At 38.2% G+C, this 20,930-nt stretch overlaps 1 protein-coding gene across 1 annotated transcript in view; it reads right to left on the bottom strand.

The window, feature by feature from the left end:
• Window positions 1-20,930, bottom strand: part of EFHC2 (EF-hand domain containing 2) — a 232,957-nt gene that overhangs the window by 94,967 nt on the left and 117,060 nt on the right. The window contains exons 7-10 of the mRNA XM_037065732.1: window positions 20,058-20,196; window positions 13,826-13,997; window positions 7,326-7,468; window positions 2,620-2,816 (exon numbers count right to left, since the gene is read on the bottom strand). Coding sequence (XP_036921627.1) covers window positions 2,620-2,816; window positions 7,326-7,468; window positions 13,826-13,997; window positions 20,058-20,196 — 651 coding nt within the window. The remainder of the gene's footprint in view (window positions 1-2,619; window positions 2,817-7,325; window positions 7,469-13,825; window positions 13,998-20,057; window positions 20,197-20,930) is intronic.

Below are 20,930 nucleotides of genomic sequence, written 5' to 3'. Positions count from 1 at the left end.
ATGTCTTACCCTGCTTTTAGCTTTCTGAAAGGACAAAAGCCCTTTATAACGTAAAATATATATATTTATTATTGATATATATTCATTATTATATGTTAACTGTAATTGAAAAATAAATATTAAAAACATATATATTCACGCTATGTGAGGGGGACCCAAATAACCTGGAATTACCTTCTGGAGGGTTGGCCCCTTGTAGTTCAGGCTTCCCTTGCTAGGTGTGTTCTAGGAACTTATCTGTGTTAGTGTATCAGCTGATGTTGTTGTGATAGGCTGCATCTGGCTTCAGTGAATATTTTTGAAGACTTTCAACACATTTGCCTATTTCATGATGGGTGATTCAGGAGCACACCTTCGCACACTGCACTGAGTGTTCAGCAGTTTTTGACCAAAAAACAGCATGACCCTTGTGCCCTATCCTTCATATTTACCCAATTTTGCCCTCAGTGGCTTTATTTTTGTTTTCCCTGATGAAAAAAGTCCTCAAAGGGAAATGTTTTTGCCAATACAGAAGAGATGAAACAAAAAAAAGCAAATGCACTAAAAGGCACTAAAAACAATTGGTTCAAAAACTATCTTGAGCAGTGGAAAAAATTTCTTGATAGGTATATTGCATCAAAGGGAGAGTACTTTGACGGTGACTGAAGTTTAAACATGTAAGAATAAATTCACAATTTTTTACAAATAAATTCTGGGGGTTTTTTTTGGTCCCCCCTGTACAGCTGACCCTTGAAAAACATGGGTTTGAAGTGCAGTGGTCCACTTCTACATGGATTTTTTTCAGTAAATACAGTAAACATATTTTCTCTTCTGTATGATTTTCTTAATAACATCTCCTTTTCTTTAGCTTCCTTTATTATAAGAACATAGTATATAATTCATATACAAAATATGTCTATTGACTGTTTATGTTACTGATTAGTAAGGCTTCCAGTCAATATTAGACTATTAGCTGTAAGTTTTGGGGAGTTAAAAATTATATGTAGATTTTTGACTGCATGGGGGGATCAACACCCCTAACTCTCATGTTATTCAAGGGTCAACTGTATTTTATATAAGGGTATAGACTTACCATATGTCTGAATATTGAGCCCTAATTTACAATAGCTATTGTAAATTGTACACTGACTGAGCTTGCTATGTGCTACATAGAATTAAGCACTTTACACACATTATCACATCTAATCTTCACAGGAAGTCTATGAAAGAGATACTGTTGTTGCTACTCCCATTTCAAAGATGAGGATGGTGAAGCTCAGGGAAGTCACATGTCTAAAGCTCTTCAACTATTAAGTGTGGAGTCAGATTTTCCAGACAAGCCTGCTGGTCTTCAAAAATCTAACTGCCTTATTATTGAGCCTCTCACCTGAATTTAATGCTTTTGAAGAGACAGTGGTTTACAGTTTAACAGTAACCTGAATTCATGACACTGCAAATGGAAAAAGGGTATGGCATAGTGTAGCAGTGCTGGAGTGTGCTGCCTAGGCCCTACCATAAGAAAGACTGTGCAGAGAAGAGCATTGCCAGGTCATAGCCTTTAGATGGTGTGTCTTCAAGATTGTTACAGTGTTCCTACCAAGGCTACACTCTCCCCAGGCTGTTCCCACCTATGACAGAGCAGGACGGGGGCACTGGAGCTGGGCCATCCTGCTTGATGTGGGGCTTCTGTGATGGGCAGTATTTGCTCCGGGCTACCTATTGGCTGGGCTGAGACTTTCTCAGAGCTCTGCTGCATTTCAGGATCTTTCTAACTAACCCATCCTCCTTCCTTTCTTCTCCGTTCTCAGAGGTCAGATATCTGAAGGCTCTTCCCACCTACTCTTGTTTCCTCTCCCTTTATCCTTCATATATATATATATATATATATAAATTGGCACATAAGTATTATTTCTTAAGGCAGACTTTTCAAATAAATTGTTTCTGTATAGAATTTTCAATAGTAGGCAATGATTCTTAAATATACATGTTGGTTTTACATACCAAACTAGTCCACACTTAAAAATCAAGATTTTATCAACATATTATTTTTACTAAAGAGCACTGCCTACTACGATAATACTTTTGTAACCTTATCCATTTGCCATCAAATGAAAAACTCTTTGAGCTTACTTTAGGCAATTTGTCCTTGAATTCTTATTTAGGCCTCAGGTGGCTCCTGTTATGGGAAGTTGCAACCCCAGCAACTATTGGGTTCCCTAGGGGATTCTGTTTGTTCAGGTCTTGGCCTTCACTGTAGGCTTGTGCCAATTAACTGGGACAGCACAGTGTGTGGCACCAGATTTTCTTCCTTTCCTATAGTTGCTGGATTTCTTTCTGAAAACATTGTTGGCGTCAGCAGAAAACCCAGGAAACTTGATTCAACCCTGGGCCTGCCTCCTGCCTGTGCCTGGCATCCGTGATGCTGGGCAGCAAAGGACCCAGCATGTAAACAGAGTAGACCGGGACCTGGCCTCTGTGACAGGACCTGTGGCCAAGTCATGCTGATCCATTATTCATGCCCACATGTGTGAATGCACAATGTAAAACTGGTGGCAAGATGAAGAAGAAAAGGCCTAGAGAAAGAAAAACAGATTGCACAGTGCTGATAGACAAGTCAAGAATTATACAAAGTAAATTCACCCTATCGGGATTGTCCTCCATGAATTTTAAGGTATACTCATCAGCATTGAGCAAAATAAATATGTAGCCATTCAAATTCACTTTGGCTCCAATATACAGCTCCTCAGGCTGGATATATTCTGGGAGTCCACTTTTAATGACTTCTTGTCTAGGCCTCTTAATAGGCATTTTTTTCAAGAACAATCCACCAGTATATCCTACAAAAAAAGAGAAAAGTTAATAAGTAGGCTTTATTCTTAAAAGAACCATACAAGTTGCCTTTAGAGTTACTTCTTGCTCAAACACAGACCATACAACTTAGCTGTGACCCCATAGTGCCTATTCTTCTCAGACTGAAGGGAAAAATTAAACAGTGGGTGAAGAAATGAAGTTCCCTAGGTGAAAGTATAAAGAAAAATGTGGTATGGTATTCCACCCCTTCCTTTCCTCTTTCTACTCCCTTCCCAATCTAAGCATTTAAATAAACATTTAGTAAGTTCCTGCTCTGTGCCCACCAACTTAAAAATTGGGACATCAGAGAGATACTCATCTTTAGTGCACGTTTAGTGCACTAGAATAAATCAACTAGAACAAATCATGGGGATTTATTCGTGCATCCTGCTACCCAGTTCCCCAATACCAGGTAGAAAACTTGTCACTTGAGCTTATTTCCATCCATTTTCCCTAGATGATGTCTTACATCTATTCTGACATACAGATTAACTTTTTTTTCTGCACACAAAACATCTTTGCTTCTTTTAGAAATGTCTCATGTTTCCTGATTTCAAGAATTCTCACTATTTGATCTTCTCTCTTCTGGGCATTATTTGATTTTTGACCTCTTGAAAAGCAGTAAGCCGAGTTGAACATGGAACTCCAGTATCTTCTTAACTGAAATCATTTTTAAATTAATTTATTTTTATTTATTTTTAATATATTTTATTGATTGTGCCATTACAGTTGTCCCATTCCCCCCTCCATTCCCCTCCACCCTGCACATCCCCTCCCACCTACATTCCCTTTATTTCATGTCCATGTGTCCTAAGTTCTCTAGCTTCTACATCTCCAACACTACTGCTACCCTCCCCCTATTTTGTCCCCACTGTCTATGCTACTTATTCTCTGTACCTTCTCCCCCCTTCTCCTTTTCCCACTCCCCTGTTGCTAACCTTCCACGCAATCTCCATTTCTATGGTTCTGCTCCTGATCTAGCTGTCCACTTAGTTTGCTTTTGTTTTAGGTGTGGTTGTTAATAACTGTGAATTTGCTGTCCTTTCACTGTTCATACTTTTTATCTTCTTTTTCTTAGACAAGTCCCTTTAACATTTCATACAGTAAGGGCTTGGTGATGATGAACTCCTTGAATTTGACCTTATCTGAGAAGCACTTTATCTGCCCTTCCATTATAAATGAAAGCTTTGCTGGATAGAGCAATCTTGGATGTAGGTCCTTGCATTTCATGACTTGGAATACTTCTTTCCAGCCCCTTCTTGCCTGTAAGGTCTCTTTTGAGAAATCAGCTGACAGTCTGATGGGAAGTCCTTTGTAGGTGACTGTCCCCTTGTCTCTTGCTGCTTCTAGAATTCTCTCCTTCATTTTAATCTTGGCTAATGTAATGATTATGTACTTTGGTGCCTTCCTCCTTGGGTTCACCTTCTTTGGGACTCTCTGAGCTTCCTGGATTTCCTGGAAGTCTATTTCCTTTGTCAGATTTGGGGAAGTTCTCTTTTATTATCTGTTCAAAAAAGTTTGCCACTTGTTGCTCTTCCTCTTCCCCTCTGGGTACCCCGTTGATTCAGATGTTGGAACGTTTAAAGATGCCCTGTAGATTCCTAAGCCTCTCCTCATTGTTTTGAATTCTTGTTTCTTCCTTCTTTTCTGTTTGGTTGTTTCTTCCTTCATTCTGGTCCACTCCATTGATTTGAGTCCCAGTTTTCTTTCCATCACTATTGGTTCCCTGTGCATTTTCCTTCATTTTCCTTAATGTAGCCTTCATTTTTTCATCTAATTTGCGACTATAATCAACCAGTTCTGTGAGCATCCTGATCAACAGTAGTTTGAACTGTACATCTGATAGGTTGGCTATCTCTTGGTCGCTTAGATGTACTGGCTCTGAGACTTTGATCTGTTCTTCCATTTGGGTCATTTTTTTTTTTTTTGGTCTGGTCACTCCTGTTACATAGTGAGTGGAGGAGCCTTAGATGTTCACCAGGACGGGGCAACCCAACTCCGTGGGTTGTAATGCTGTATGTGGGGGCAGGGTCAGAGAGGGAACAATGGCATTTGTTCTGCTCTCTCTCAGATTTCAGTCCCCTCGGCCGCTTCCCATAAGCCGGCACCTTTTCAATCAGTTCTTTTAGGCTTTATTTCCCATCACTGGAGCCCTGGGTTGCGCAGTCTGTCTTGCTGCCCGTTTTTGCCTCCTTATCTATGCACAAATGTGTGACTGCGGTCAGCTCCACCCCGCCTATGCTCCTGGGTCTGGCTGCCACTGCCTTTTCCTGCCCTGAACCCTCTCTGCTGGCTGCTGACTCTGCCTCTCTTACCAGTCTGACTGAAGGGTTGTCAGACTTTTGTACAGATCAATTTTCTGTCTGTTCGGGTTGTGTTTTTGTTTCTAAATCTCTGTTGTCCTTAATTTTGTTTGTGTGAGGAGGCACAGTGTTTCCACCTATGCCTCCATATTGGCCGGATTAACTGAAATCTTTAAATCTATGTATAAAACCTGAGACCAGATGAACTTTTGGAATAAGACTCATCACATTCCTCCTACCATGTTCAGAAGCCATAGGTGGTAGAAGACTAGGCTTTGGAAGCAAACAGTGCTGAAGTCCATGCTGGCTTTGTCACTTGCTTTATGATATTTAGGAGTCATTTAACCTCTTTGAACCCCTCTGAATTCTCATTAATACAAAGGGAATAAAATTTCTGGGGACATGATAATGTGCCTCTCAGATTGCCTACTGTGAGGAACATAGTTGATGGAAGACCCCAGCCACTTTGTTCTGAACTATATCCCTAGGTTGGTACCAAGTTCTTGCTTCCAACTGGCTTCTGTTAACAAATGACTAAACAAGGCAGGGATACAGGGCCCTTTTCTGCAGGACAGGAGCACCTCCAAATACTGACTTTGGCTCTAGGACTCCCAGTCAACTTTACTGAATGAAACTTTATTAGAATTCCACTGTGGTCTAACACCACTTCCTTTCTTCCTTCCCTATGTCCTTTGCAAGAGTCAGACGTGCACTGCAGTCTGATGGCTCACCCAAACCTCTTCTGGCTCCTTTCTCATTTTCCTTCACCAGCATTTCCCATAATAAATCTCTTGCACACATTTAATACCATCTTGGGGTTTGCCTCTTAGAGGACCTAAACTAACACAAAACTTAACCTCATAAAGTTCTTGTAAGGATAATAGTGGGTACTCAATCATGGCAGCTATTATTACTAGTAAGCTTACAGTTGACTACCAGCACCCTTTCTGTTTTATGTATGCTGCAATTGGCTTGGCCACATCCTCCCCATTCTAGATGTATAGAGTTTGTTTTTTGACCTTTAAGAGCATAATTTATATTCACCCCTATTTGATTTCATATTTTAAGATTTGATTCATTATTCAAATCACTGTGGAGTCTGACTTAATTAGACAAATTATTCATCATTCATTGGTGTGCTGACTGGCTCGTATCAGCTCATAAAGCTACTTGTTCAATTTCAGGGATTTTGCAAGCCAGCTGTTAAACTATTGATTGCTTGAAATTGAAATTGGCCATGGCTGGGGTATTTACACCATGGAATTAGCAAATGGTACAAACTAGATCCTTTAAAATTTTTTTCAGAGAGCCTGTTAACCAGTACAATGCTAATTATTCTTCCCAAATATGTGTCTTCAGCACAGATAAAAGTTTAAAACATTTTGGGTAAAAGAACACAGCCATGCAGCTCCATAAGTTAGTAAATCAAAATCAATGGCTCTCCTCAGCAATGGCCACAGTATCAGGACACAGCAGAGGGGTATTCCATGGGCCTGGGTACCAGAACCTTGACAATAGCCTCAACAGACAGGAAAGCCAGAAGAAGATGGACTCTGAAGATTGTACTTGTTGCCCTGGCTGGTGTGGCTTAGTGGATTGAGAGCCAGCCAGAGGGTCACTGGTTTGATTCCCAGTTGGGGCACATGCCTGGGTTGCTTGCTGGGTCCCCAGTAGGGGGCTCGCAAGAAGCAGCCACACACTGATGTCTTTCTCCCTCCCTTCCCCTCTGCCTATAAATAAATAAATAAATAAATAAATAAATAAAGTATTTTTAAAAGATTGTATTTGTTAATCTGGGATTCTTGTCATATAGTTTTCAAATGATTTTTAAACAGTACTATCAAGAATACAGATTTCCACTTGTCTGGCTGTCTGTCAGTGGAGTTGGTGGTAGCCAACCCTTAGATTCCAGAGAGGTGCCTTAGAGGCTATGGAGGAAGGGAGGATAGTGTCCAAAAGGAGGTATCCCCAGTACCCCAGTCCCAAGCCAACCACATCTGTTCCTCTTTTATCATTTTGTATGTTTGGGTTCTCATTTGGAGATCTTTGTAAAATAAATGTTAGTGGTTAAAAAAATAAAAGCTACTCTCTTAGATCATCTAGTATATAAAATCAGATCATACTCCTTAGATTTCAAAGTGAAGAGACAGATAATTGCTCTGAAGAAATTGCTATCAGAGGTATATCTCTTACCTGAATTCCTCTCTATGGGTTCAAACACTGAAATTGTGTTATTGCTGAGAACATATGAAATAACAAACAGCCTGTCCTCATCAGCACATTTGTCTGTAATCAGTTTTGCAAAGAATCGGAGTATATTGCTCTTGTAGCCATAGCTAAATGGAAAAGAAATGAGGGTTACAGCATTAGATGAGTAATCTTCAACACATTACGTATGTAAAATAAAACCTGCAAAAGGCATGCTATGGGTTTTTAGCTGCATTATAACAGACACATAACATTATATTCATTTCGGGGGCACAACATAATGGTTTTATATTTGTATATAATATGCAATAATCACAATAAGTCTAGTTAACATCTGTCACCACGCAGTTACAAGTCTTTCTCTTGTCAGTAACTTACTACTATATGGTACAGTACTATTAATTATAGTCACTTGCTGTACATTACATCCCCATGATTTATTCTATAACTCAGAGTTTGTACCTTTGCACCCACCCCCACCCTGCAGTGTGCTGTGGATTTAAGATAGTAGAATAAACTCTCTGAAGTTGAAAAATTCAACCACCTTCTTACTAAGGTTGTAAATCTATATGTAGAGAAATTTTCTCAATTTATTAAAATATTACTTATTCTTTAGATGTCCAGGGTAACACATTGGGAAAATGTACCCAAAACAAATACCATAAACACACTACTCAAACCAGCAGTTCCCTATTATGAGGCTAGTTAACAATGACAACAATCACATCAGCAAGAACAATATTTAGCCCTCACTGCCTGAGCATGAGCACACCAGCAGGTGTGCTCCTCATGGACCAGAAGTCACCTACCCATTTCACCTCCCACTTCCTCATGCCTATTTCCTTTATTTCTTCTATCCCCACATCCTCTCCTCCCTGAGTTATTCTCCCAGGTCCCCAGAATCCCCCAGGTCCCTTTAAGGAAAAAATTACCTTTTCCCTTTCAAATGCTCTACAAGTCTATTTTCTGAGGACTAGGACTGCATCTTATTAACTGTTATTTAATGTAACAATTTATACCTTATAAGTACTCAATGTTTGTAGAAAGTTGCTATAAGATATCTATTAAATGGAATTTGCACTTACAACTCGACTCATGAAGAGAATAACCTAGTAAACTGAAGATGGGATCAAAATCTAGAATCAATGTTCCCAAAGCTGTCTTATCAATGAAGAAATTAATTTATGGTGTGTCAGCAGAAGCATGTCTACATATATCAGCTAGTGAAATGTAGAATAAGTAGCAAATCTTAAATCCTTAGGGAAGTCTTTGATAATCAAAATCATTACCTCAAGGAGGCATAGAGTAAAATAAACCATGTATTTCATCACTTCCCTGTCACAAATCTAAGCAGGGAGGTTTCAAATTTTCCTATACTGAAATTCATTCTTTCCTTGTAGCCACAGTGATTTAAAAAACAAAAAGAAAAGAAAAACAAAAAAAAGTTTCTGATTTGCAGAAGCAGAAAGTGCTTTTCTCTGCCCCTTTCTCAGACTGTCCAAGGAACCAGGACTGCAAAAATATGGCACCAAGAGTCCCAATTTGAGGCCTCGCGTGAAATGGAGACTAGCATTTTGGAAGGCTAGCCCCAGGCTGCCTTCCTCCATAGCTGTTTTCTTAGTTCCTAGTCTCCCAAACTTCAGACAGATCTCGTACAGTATGGGGGATGGGACAGGCAGTTATAGCTTGCCAACCATCTTCTCTGGTACATAATTGAATTTATAAGTAACAAACCGATTTGGTAACCCTCTCTTATGCCGTATGACACTACAAATGGGACTATAACAATCTAAAAAGAAGAAACCATCACTAAAGAAACCGTCATCAAAATGAAGAGGGAACCAACTATATAAGACAACATAGCTGTCAATGATACATTGGACAAGAATTCAATCTCCAAAATATATAAAGAACTCATATAACTCAACACCAGGAAGACAAACAATCCAATAATAAAAATGGGCAAAGGCAAATAAGTATCATATAATCTCACCTATAAGTGAGACCTAAACAAACAAAACAAACAAGAAAGCAAAAAAGAACCAGAGACATGGAAATAAAGAACAAACTTACAGTAACCAGACAGGAGAGGGACAACGAAAAGAAGGGAAAGCATCGTTAAGGAACATGTATAAAGGACCCATGGACAAAGACAATGGTGAGGGAGAAGACTGAATGTGGGAGGTGGGAGTGGGTAGGGAAAGAAGAAAGTAATGGGGGGGATGGGGACAACTATAATTAAAGAACAACAAAAAAATTAAAAAATGGGCAAAGGACCTGAATAGACACTTCTCCAAGGAGGACATACAAAGGGCCCAGGGACATATGAAAAGATGCTCATCGCTAGCCATCAGAGAGCTGCACATTAAAACTATGATGAGATATCACCTCACACCTGTCAAAATGGCCATCATTAATAAATCAACTAACAAGTGCTGGCAAGGATGTGGGGAAAAGGGAGCCCTAGTGCACTGTTGGTGAGGATGCAGATCGGTGTAGCTGCTGTGGAAAAAAGTATGGAGTTTTTTTCCTCAAAAAACTCTAAATGGAACTGCCTTTTGATCCAGTGATTTCACTGCTTGGAATATACCATAAGAATCCTGAAATACCAATTCAAAAGAACCTATGCATTCCAATGTTCATAGCAGCACTATTTACAATAGCTTTGTTTTGGAAAGAGCCCACGTGCCCATTAGCAAATGAGTGGATTAAAAAGAATGTGGTACATTTACACAATGGAATACTATGCAACTGAAAGAACTCTTACCTTTTGAGATAGCATAAATGGAACTGAAGAACATTATACTAAGTGAAATAGACTGGTCAGTGAAGACAAATACCATGTGATCTCACCTATAAGAGGAATCTAATGAACAAAATAAACTAACAAGCAAAACAGAACCAGAGGCATGGAAGCCTGGAACAGGCTGACAGCAACCAGAAGGGAGGTGGGAGGGAGATAATAGTGGAAAGAAGGGGAAAGGACCGGTCAAAGAACATGTATGGATGACCCATGGACATGGACAACTATGAGGGGATTAACTGTGGGAGTACGGGGCAAAGGGAGAAAAATTGGGATAACTGTAATATAATAACAATAAAAAATAAAACCTTGAGTTATTCAAACTCATGTGTAAGTCTCCAGCTAAATGTACCCATTAATATGGAAACAAGGTCACTGTGTAGGAGGAGCTTGAGAGAAGTGCATTCCTGGCACAGAATGAAGAGTGGACAGAAAGAAACAAAACTAGACACATTTGTGCTTGTACCACCATCCTCTAGCCATGACAACAGGACAAGAACATGGAATATTGTCTATAGCCTGTGCTCTGTGGGCAAGTTGACCTGATACAGACAGAAAGAGAGACTAAGGCAACTACCCACTAGGAACTGTTTTCCCCCGAGCTCCAGAAGAAACACCCTGACTCATGTTTCATCTTGTTTACTTACAAAAAAAATTCCTTCTCCTTTTACAATAGGGGCATTCTTTCTGCCCTCCTCCTTCGGGTGGCTGCCCTTAAAAACAGCAGTTAGTGAAAAGTATCCATCAAAAAGCCTCCTGCCCTGAAACCTTACTACAAACACTGCTATCTATAAGGAAGGATTATGAGTTGGTACCCCTCCTATGTGATCAAAATCAGTGGTTCTCAAGCCCTGGTACCCATTAGAACCCCTGCAGGGCTGGTTAAACACAATACCAGCCACCCCCATGTAGGGTATGACACAAGAATTAGCATTTCTAACAAGTGTGGGGGGCACATTTTGAGTAGCATAGATTCTAAAACTGAAAACTAAAACTCTAAAGTCCTCAAAAATAAAGGATTATTTCTTGAAATACAAAGGGCATTATATAATGGCAAAGGTAGCCATTTAGACATTCTATATAACTCTTAATATATTTTCACCATTTTTACAGTTATATCTAAACTATTGTTCTCTCTACTTCAATATTGCTCTACAATAGCATCTCACTGCATTATTTTATCAAATTCAGGATGCTGTCTCTTCTCCTTCTCCTAATCTAACTACATATTCCCTTTATCATTTTTCTCCACAGGTTCGCCTGACCCTTTATTTCCCTTACACAGGACTTCAATGTTTAGCCAACATCCTATTCAAACATCTGCAACATTTCCCTACCACTTTTCCCCCAACTTCTTTCTCCAAGACTTGCTATCCCTAAAAAAGCAAAATGTAGCTAAGGGCAGTGCCCACATTCTATATGTATGACTCCAGGGCATATTATTCCTCATATATATTAGAAATAATTTTGAAAGTACATCTTTTTTTTTAAGATTTTATTTATTATTTATATTTAGAGGGGAAGGAGAGAGGGAGAGAAACATCAATGTATGGTTGCCTTTTGTGCATCCCCTGCTGGTAGTTAGCCTGCAAGGAACCAGCCTGCAACCCAGGCATGTGCACTGACTGGGAATCGAACCGCAATTGTCTGGTTCGCAGGCCCGCGCTCAATCCACTGAGCTATGCCAGCCAGGGCTTGAAAGTACATCTTTTGAAATCATATTCAGCCATGTGAGCATTCCATGGTTACTGAACTCAACCAAACCTCTCAAATTAAAACCACATTAAATGTAACAGAAAAACACATAGATGCAGATTAGACAACATTTTGATGGTTACCAGATGGGAGGGGAGCTGGGGGAAAATGAGTGAAAAAGGTGAAGGAATTAAAAAGTACAAATTGCCATTTATAAAAACAACCAGGGGAATATAAAGTACAGCATAGGAAATACAGTCAATAATATTATAACAGGTATGCATGGTATCAGATAGTTACTGGACTTATCAGGGTGATCACTTGGTAAGTTATATAAATGTATAATCACTATATTGTCCACCTGAAACTACTATAATACTGTATATCAATTGTAATTTTAAAAAATACCACATTAATTGCCAAATAACATTCTGATAAACATTCTAAATCACTGAAGTCTCTATGCCAGGGATAGACAAACAACAGCCTACAAGCCAAATACAGCTGGCTACCTGTATTTATATGGCCTGTGAGCTAAGATGGTTTATACATTTTTAAATGGCTGAAAAATCAAAATAACAATATTTTGTAATAGGTAAAAATTATATGACATTCAAATATCAGTGTCCATAAACAAAGTTTTATTGGAACATAGCCACACATTTGTTTACAGACTGTCTGTGGCTACTTTCACACTGCAACTGCAGAGTTGAGTGGTTGTGATAGAGGCCATATGGCCCGCAAAGCCAAAAATATTTACTATCTGACACTTTAAGAAAAAGTTTGCTGACCCCTACTCTACACCATTTCCTAGGGACCATCATAAGGAAATATATAGGGAAGGTCGTGCATGCACGCGCATGTGTGTGTGTGTGTGTGTGTGTGTATAATAAAGATAGCTTAGCCATCTGACTGATTATATAATTTTAGATACTTCCAAATAACACTTATTAAGTTAACTGCTCAATGGCAAGAATTTGGAGAAAAGAGAACCCTTTTGTACTACTGATGGAGACACTCTGGGAAACAATATAGAGGTTTCTCAAAAACTTAAAAACAGAACTATCATATGGTCCATTAATTCCACTTCTGGGTATATATTTGAAGAAAACGAAATTATTGTCCCAAAGAGATACCAGCACCCCCATGTTCATTTTAGCATTGTTTACAATAGCCAAGACTTCAAACAACCTAAGAGTACAATGACAGATAAATAGGTAAAGAAAATGTGATATGGCATATATATACACAATGGAATGTTATTCAGCCATAAAAAAAAGAAGAAAATCCTGCCATTTGCTATAACAAGAATGAAACTCAGAGAGATAAATGGTAATAGAAAAAAATTCAACAAGAAAATGTTTTAAAAGGATGAAACGAGTGCATTATGTTAAGTAGAGTATGTCAGAAAAACAAGTACTTCCTGACCTCACTTATATGTGTGTGTAATCTAAAAAACACTTACAGAAATAGATATCAGATTGGCGGTTGCCAGAGGCAGAGAATGGGGGATGAAGGAATTAAATGAAGGTGACCAAAATTTCCAGTTATAAGGTAAATAAATTATGGGGATGTAATTAATATATAACATGAAAATACAGTTAACAATACTATATTGTATGTTTAAAAGTGAGAGTAAATCTTATAGGTTTTTATCACAAAGAAAAAATATAACTTTGTAAAAATGTTGAATATTAACTAATTTTATTGTGTTAATCATTTTTCAGCATATACATATAACAAATCATTGTGTTACATACTGTTATATGTGAATTATATCTCAGTAAAACTGGGGAAAATATAATCACTCAAATAAGAACCTGTAAATACTTGCATATTAATTGACTTCATTAAAAAGCTATAATAATGTGTCCCTAGACTGGAAATTAGATGAGCTGAGTGTCATCTGTGTCATCACAGGGACTGTAATATAAATCTTGAACACATTTGGGAAAGATCAGACCAAAATCATGGTTCCCTCAAGCACCTGTCTTTTTCCATGAACTTCCAGAATCCTTCCACATTAGGACGAGGTATGGGCACAAGGCCTAGGGAAGGGCGAACAGATTCCACTTCAGTAGTAAAGCCAGTATAACGTGGAAAATTCCCTTCTATTTTTGGAGGAGATGGAGCCTTGCATGAAATTGAGGTACAGTTGTCTAGAACAAAACAAAGGCAAATGAAACATCAATATTTTTTTGCCCTGATTATGTCTGTTTTGAAAGGTTTGTTATGTTTTCAAGATGAACATGAAGAACTTTGTAGGCTATTTTAAACTCTTTCAATCAAAACACAGCAAAATCCTGTGAGGGTAGGCTTCAATCATGTTTACAAAAACCACAGAACTCACTCAATAGTCATCACTGGTTCAAAAGAAAGAAAAAAAACTGTTTATGTCAAATAAGTAAACATTTATCTTTTGTCATCACATCCCATTTCAGAATATTTTTGTTCATCCTGCCTTTTCCAATGATATGAAAATTCAAACTTAGAACTTTATATGACCCATTCCATATTTTAAGCTGTAATTTAGCTCTCTCCCATCTTTAGTCAACACTCACTAATCAAATATTTTTTCAAACAGGACTGATTCCTGACTATTCTGCCTTTACCTTTTCCATTCACTGTTCCTTCCTCCTGTGCCCACTTTTTAAGACCTCTCCCATTCCCCCAACTCAACTCCAGGCTACGGCCCTTCACTATCTAGTTAAAAAACAAACACAAAAATTTGTGCCACCAACTACTGCTCAGGTAGTAGTTATTGCATAAAAATATTTATGCAATAAATATTTATGCAATAAACAAACACAAAAATTTGTGCCACCAACTACTGCTCAGGTAGTAGTTATTGCATAAAAATATTTTATGCAAGAGCTACCTTCAGGTAGCTCTTGTTATTGCCCACAAAAAGACTGTAACTGTACTAAAGAGGAATGAAGCAAATAAATAAATAACCAAAACCAAACAAAAAAATCCTTTAAAAATAGCCAGTGCCTACTCTCATAAAAGGAGCATTAAGTAATAAATAATTTTAATTTTCTTTATCTACTTATCATCTGTGAAGAAGGAGAGATGTAAAGAGAGCTGGGCACAAATCTATAATAGCTTAGGAGCTTTAAGGTACTCATTTGTGAGGCTGCACAAACTCTGAGTATTCTCCACAGCAAATGACACATTGATGTGATAGATCTAAATCACTTGTGTTTGCCCCACCAACAATGGCAAAGAAGATGCCATGATATTTCCTAAAACAAAACAAAACAACAAAAACAATACAACCACCCACGGAGTTTAATTTCTTCTTCCTCAAGCTTGAGTATCCATATGTATTGACATTTGTGACTGAAAGAAATTCATATAAGGAATGATTGGCTTTTCCAATGTCAAAGTTCTAATAGATGGAAGAGTACAGGTTTAGCACATACTTCTGTAACAGAAAATGTGCATCAATTTGTCATCCAGGGCAACCTAATCCTTAAAAAGTGAAGTTTTTTAAAAGGTTAAGGGTTTGAAGCTATTTCTAACTCTAATTTGAAAACGTTTTCAAATTTCACATTTCCTTATACTTCCTAACAGATTGTGTGTGGATGCCCCTCAAGCATAATCCCCAAAAGAGTTACTGTTCCATCCTAACATAAACTGCCCACAGAACAAAATATCAAATATTTCTCACTGACTCAGTGAATGGGGGCGGCCAGACTGCCCCCACAGAAGTGACTCATGAGCCTCTCTTATTGCTATCTTTGTGGCAAAGTGAAGCTTTGGTAATAAAGAAGAAAGTTCAGATCTTGGAATCAGACAGAATTACAGTAGACCCTATCATTACTAACTGTTACATGAAACACCACCGACTAATACCTTCATTTAAGGGAAAGGACCATAGAAATAAATGGCAGGGAGTGCTCTATGTGATTATTAGAAAATTGGGGCATGATCAGTTTCTTCTAACAGGGAATGTATACATACAACTTCACATATTAATCTGACCAGTTTAACCAAAAGAGGACATAAATTGAATTGCAAAGTAATTAAAAATGTATTCAATACTTTCTCCTAAAATTACAGATTTCATAACACAGTGTTGTTTTCTCAACTACATAATTTTTGCAACAGTTTTAACTTAAGAACCAATTTAGTGTTCCTCTGCACCCACAGTGCCATCTAGTGTATAAAAATTTAGAACGGCTGCACTCCATCACATGTGACTGTTCTAATGCCACATATGTCTTTTTGAATACTCTGACTTAAGATATCATTTCTCTGGGTAATTGCTTATTTCCTGATATTTTGTGCCTGCCCTTGAATAAGTTTCCTGTCTTTGGTATTCCGTAAACCCAGCATCCTGCACTTTTCAGGTGTTAAATAATATTTGGTGAATAGATGAAAAAATATTTTTATGCAAAGCATCTTCTCAAATATCTTCTTAGACTGACACTCAGCTGGGTCTTGGGAAATACCTCTTTCAAATAGTCTGATTCCTTTAATTCCAAGTGACTTGTAAAATATATGTTGAATGTCTATCTACAATTAACTAGATTCCAATAAATTTACAAACGTGATATATTTTTCAAAGGAGTCTTAATGTTTATTCACAGTGATTTACCATTTCCCATCTAATTTGGAATCAATGATGGGCAAACCCTTCCATTACATCAAAGTTTATTTGATGGGTTACTGGTTCTAGTAACCCAGATATGGACCTAGGTTTAGGGAGGCCTGAAGCTTATATAATCTGAAGAAGAATACCCAATTATTAAGACAAAATTAGGCCCAGGACTTTGGACCAGGGTCCCTGCAAAGGGAGAAGTCTAAAGCTTCATCTTTATTAACTTTATTGATTTCAAGGTAACTCCGCCTCTTGTACCCAATACCCAGATCAAATTTTTTATGGGACATTCATTTTGGAGTCAAATGATTAGTGAATCACATAATTATCTAACTCCGGCTGGAAAATACTTAGAAATCATCTAATCCTCAATCCCCTTCACTTCAATGGGGAGAAAAAAGAGGCAAATTGTTCAATGTATTGAGGCCATGTGGTGAGACTAGAATTCCACTCCTGAGATTAAACTCTCATCTTGGATGCCCTGCTGCTTCTAGCACCAGAAGTTCACAGATGGCTAGAAATGACTCCACAAAATCAAAGACGCTTTAAGTTTTTGCTTATCCTTAATTTCAGTACAGTCTATTAAGTGTTGAAGGGCTATGGGAATGAATGGTCTTTTACTAGTTTGGTTGCCCCAGCCACTAAGAATTGATCATAAAAAATCATATTATAGACAAAGAAAAGATAACCAAAGGAAGGAATTCTAAATACAAACAGTTTACATTCAATTCCCTGTCCCTCCAGTGAAAGAAACACCTGCTGGAGACCCTGGAGCCTTTTCCAACCTTCATGCTACAAGAAAGTCTGACAGGTCTCCATCTGCCAGTCCATGTTCGTCCACATTAAATAATGAAGGAGTGACATATTACAGCCTGGCAGGCAAGCCTTGGCCAGCAGGATGGCCAAGCTGCCTAGTGTGTGTGTGTGTGTTGGGGGCGGGGGTGTCACACTAGACTGTTTTGTGGGAGAATTCTATGGAATCACCTTCTCCTTTGAACCCTTAAATGCACAAAAATATCTCATCTTTTTAGGAATCAGACTGGGTTTTACACAGGGGTAAAGCTATCTCTTGGATTTCTATCACGTCTTTTGCTTCTATTGTACAAAAATAGAAAGCTTACTCAAGCACCTTTCTTGGGACTGTGGCCAACTCCTTCTCTTAGTCTGTCTGCCATTTTTTTCCTGCCAGATATGTTGTGGTATCATTAGTTAAAAGAGGGTACTAAAGCACAAAGATTGTACACTGCATTACAAATCTCTCCCTGGCTTCTTCTTAGGGAGGTCCCTGGCTGTGCTATTAGCAATTGTCAGCTACTTCCCGTGGCACTACAGAGTAGAGATACCAGGTGTTCTACTGACCAAAATTACTGACAATGGAGGAAATATGACTACAATTATTGATGGGGCTTTGTCCTGGTTTGGGCATCGAGGATATCAAAATATAATGTATAGAACTGTCAGTCTCATGAATTTTAGAACCAGATGAATATAAAAAGACTAAAGTGTCAAAAGTAACCATCTAAGTAACATTAAGTACATTAATTTAACCTTGCCAAAAAGACAGGAAAAGAAAATGTAAATACTATAAGAGTATTTATTCATCCTCTGCAACATGGATATAATTTCTAGTCATTAGTTACATTAAGTACACTGTTGTTACTCAAGAAATGTTGTGTAACAATAGTGTCTGCTAAATGAGATATTTTAACATATGTTATGAAAAATATAAAAAGTCAGCATGATTATAAAATGCATCATAATTTTGTTTAAATGTATAATGCTCATGTTACATTAATTTTAAAGGCACAAACTAGTTTTTTACATAATATAGTAAGTCCATAGAGCAAACAAATAAATTAAGCACTAGGGTTCAACTGAAATGAACCACAGGGCATTTGAAACTGAGGACAGCTCGATTTGGAGTGCACAAGTGAACTGACTCTGCCTCTCAAAGATCCCTGCAAACTTGCTAAGAGACAATGAACCATGTCTCTCCAGCACTGCATTTATTTTTCCAAATGCAATCTTTATAGTCTCAAAATCAAGCTGACAGACAAACATCAACCAAATGTTGGACTTTATGTTTAGGGGATCATACGTTTTAGAACCCTCACCACATCCTTTATATTAAGGTAATCGGTCAGCACGACACAAGAAAATGTTTTTAGAGAATCATTTTTTATATTTTCTTCAAATTTTCAGGTCTACACTTAAGACCTGATGATTCTAAACAGGCATTACATTTAATAAAGACCAAGTTCTCCTCCCAGTGATCTAAAGGTCACTGGCAGCTTCTCGACAACAGCCACCACATGCACATTCCTAGCTGCCTCTTGCCCACAGTTCCCAAAACAAATATGCCCAACTATGTCTACTAAAGAGGATCAATTTTAGAGAATAAAATAAGAAAAGGCCACCAATACGACCCTACAAAGCTCAAACATTTTAACTAATCTGGGAGATGCAGTGGAACAAATCCCCTTAATGAACTGAAGAGTAAAATTGAAAAACTGTTTATTCCAGCCCCTTGGTGCACTTGGTGTGCCTTCTCTCTCAGTGTAAAGATTCCCAGGAGGCCAGGGATACTACACAATAGAAACACCAAGACACATAGGAAGGCCTTGTTTTATTCTAGAGATGAAGTACCTTGTCTTTTAGGAAGTTATGGTTGCTTCTGGCTTCCACCTCATCCCTTGGGGAAATGTGTTCACACAACTACTCCCGGATTCAGAGAGTACAGGAATAAGCATCCTCATCCCAGCTCTAAACCTCAATATAAAATGTTCACAATTCTCACCACCTCCACATAGCCTAGCACCAGGAGGGTACCTGGAGCCTAGGTACAGGGCCTAGGAAGGGTACAGAGCTAGCTGACAGGTTTAACAAATGAAGGATTTGTTTTTCTGGCTCCACATCAGATCCTCCACCTGTTTCTCTGACTCTCATAACACTGCAACATGCTGTAAGTCTCTGCTCCCCTTCCAACCTAGAAACTCCTTACTCAACTCTGTAGCTACAGCATCTACTAAAATGATGAGCACCTCATAGGTGTTTAATAAATCACTGGTTTTCATTTTGAACTTAACTAACCTGAATGAATTTGAAATTTAGGAAGAGAGAAGCTAGAAAACTGGTTGGGCCTTCCCTAAAAAGGCAGAGCAAATTGGCACAAGAGAATTCCCCAGAGAACTTGAATAATTATACCCATTGTGATGAGCAAGAGTTCAGTGAAAAGAAAAGCACTTAGATTTCCATTCAGATTGTTTGACCAAAACATTTACACATATTGTAGTAAGGTAGAATGCAATAAGGGAAAAACAAGCCTCTGGCATCAGGCAGACAAGTTCAAATCTTGGCTCAGCCTTTACTTGCCTTTGACAAGTTAGCCCCTCTTAAGTCTCAGGGGTTTTTTTACCTCTAAAATGGAGATAATGAACTTACCCTTCTAGAACAGGAAGAAATAAGACGACAAATGCCTTGCAGATAGCAAATGCTCAATAAATGGTAGCTATTATGAGCTTAGCATTTGAAACTTGAAAGTAAAATCTTAACCAGGGAACAAAAAATTCTAAGTTTGCAGTATTAGTTTCTAATTGACAGATGTATCACTTACCAATTCCATATTTAGTCTTATAATAAGTCTTTGTAAATTCATCACAGTCACAAAGGAGCACTTTCCTTCCCCACACATTGATGGTGGTTCCCACAGAAAGGTCACTATCCTTGTAAAACTCTTGTTCTAATTTTCCTAGCTAATAAAAACAAAGGAATACAATGTTGTCACCACAGACCCTGCAAAGACATAACCCTTCTCAAAGAAAAAACTAAATAAATAAAATACCCCAATTGTATCATTTGTAACCAAATTTTAAAAATCAACCCAAAAGACAACTAATCGATATTAACACTTTAAAACATTCTTTTAGCAAGGTAGTGCTACCCAAGAGCAATGCAAGGCATATGTTTGCATATATAGTTAAGATGTTCATTATTTTTTAATATATTTTATTGATTATGCCATTACAGTTGTCCCATTTCCCCCCTTCATTCCCCTCCACCTTGCACACCCCTCCCCCACCATTCCACCCCTTTAGTTCATGTCTATGTGTCACAAGTTCTTTAGAGTCTATATTTCCCATACTATTCTTGCCCTCCCCCCTGTCTATTTTCTACCTACCGTCTATGCTACTTATTCCCTGTACCTTCTCCCCCCTTCTCCTCCTCCCACTCCCCTGTTGCTAACCCTCCATGTGATCTCCATTTCTATGCTGTCCTCTTAGTTTGCTTTTGTTTTAGGTGTGGTTGTTAATAACTGTGAGTTTGCTGTTCTTTCACAAAATGTTCACTTAGAAACAGCAGTGCAATGCATACATTTACACATTTGTTGATTTCACTGTCAGTCTCACAAGAGAATATGTAACTCATTCCACATTTCAAGTTCCAGGGATAGCATGCATACTGAAAACAATAATAAAACGTAAGGTTC

The sequence above is a fragment of the Sturnira hondurensis genome, unplaced genomic scaffold (genome assembly GCF_014824575.4).
Source record: "Sturnira hondurensis isolate 20B ecotype Veracruz unplaced genomic scaffold, ASM1482457v3 Scaffold0016098, whole genome shotgun sequence".
Taxonomy (NCBI): domain Eukaryota; kingdom Metazoa; phylum Chordata; class Mammalia; order Chiroptera; family Phyllostomidae; genus Sturnira; species Sturnira hondurensis.
The sequence above is the reverse complement of the archived record's forward strand: the minus strand, read 5'-3'. Positions and strand labels throughout refer to the sequence as shown.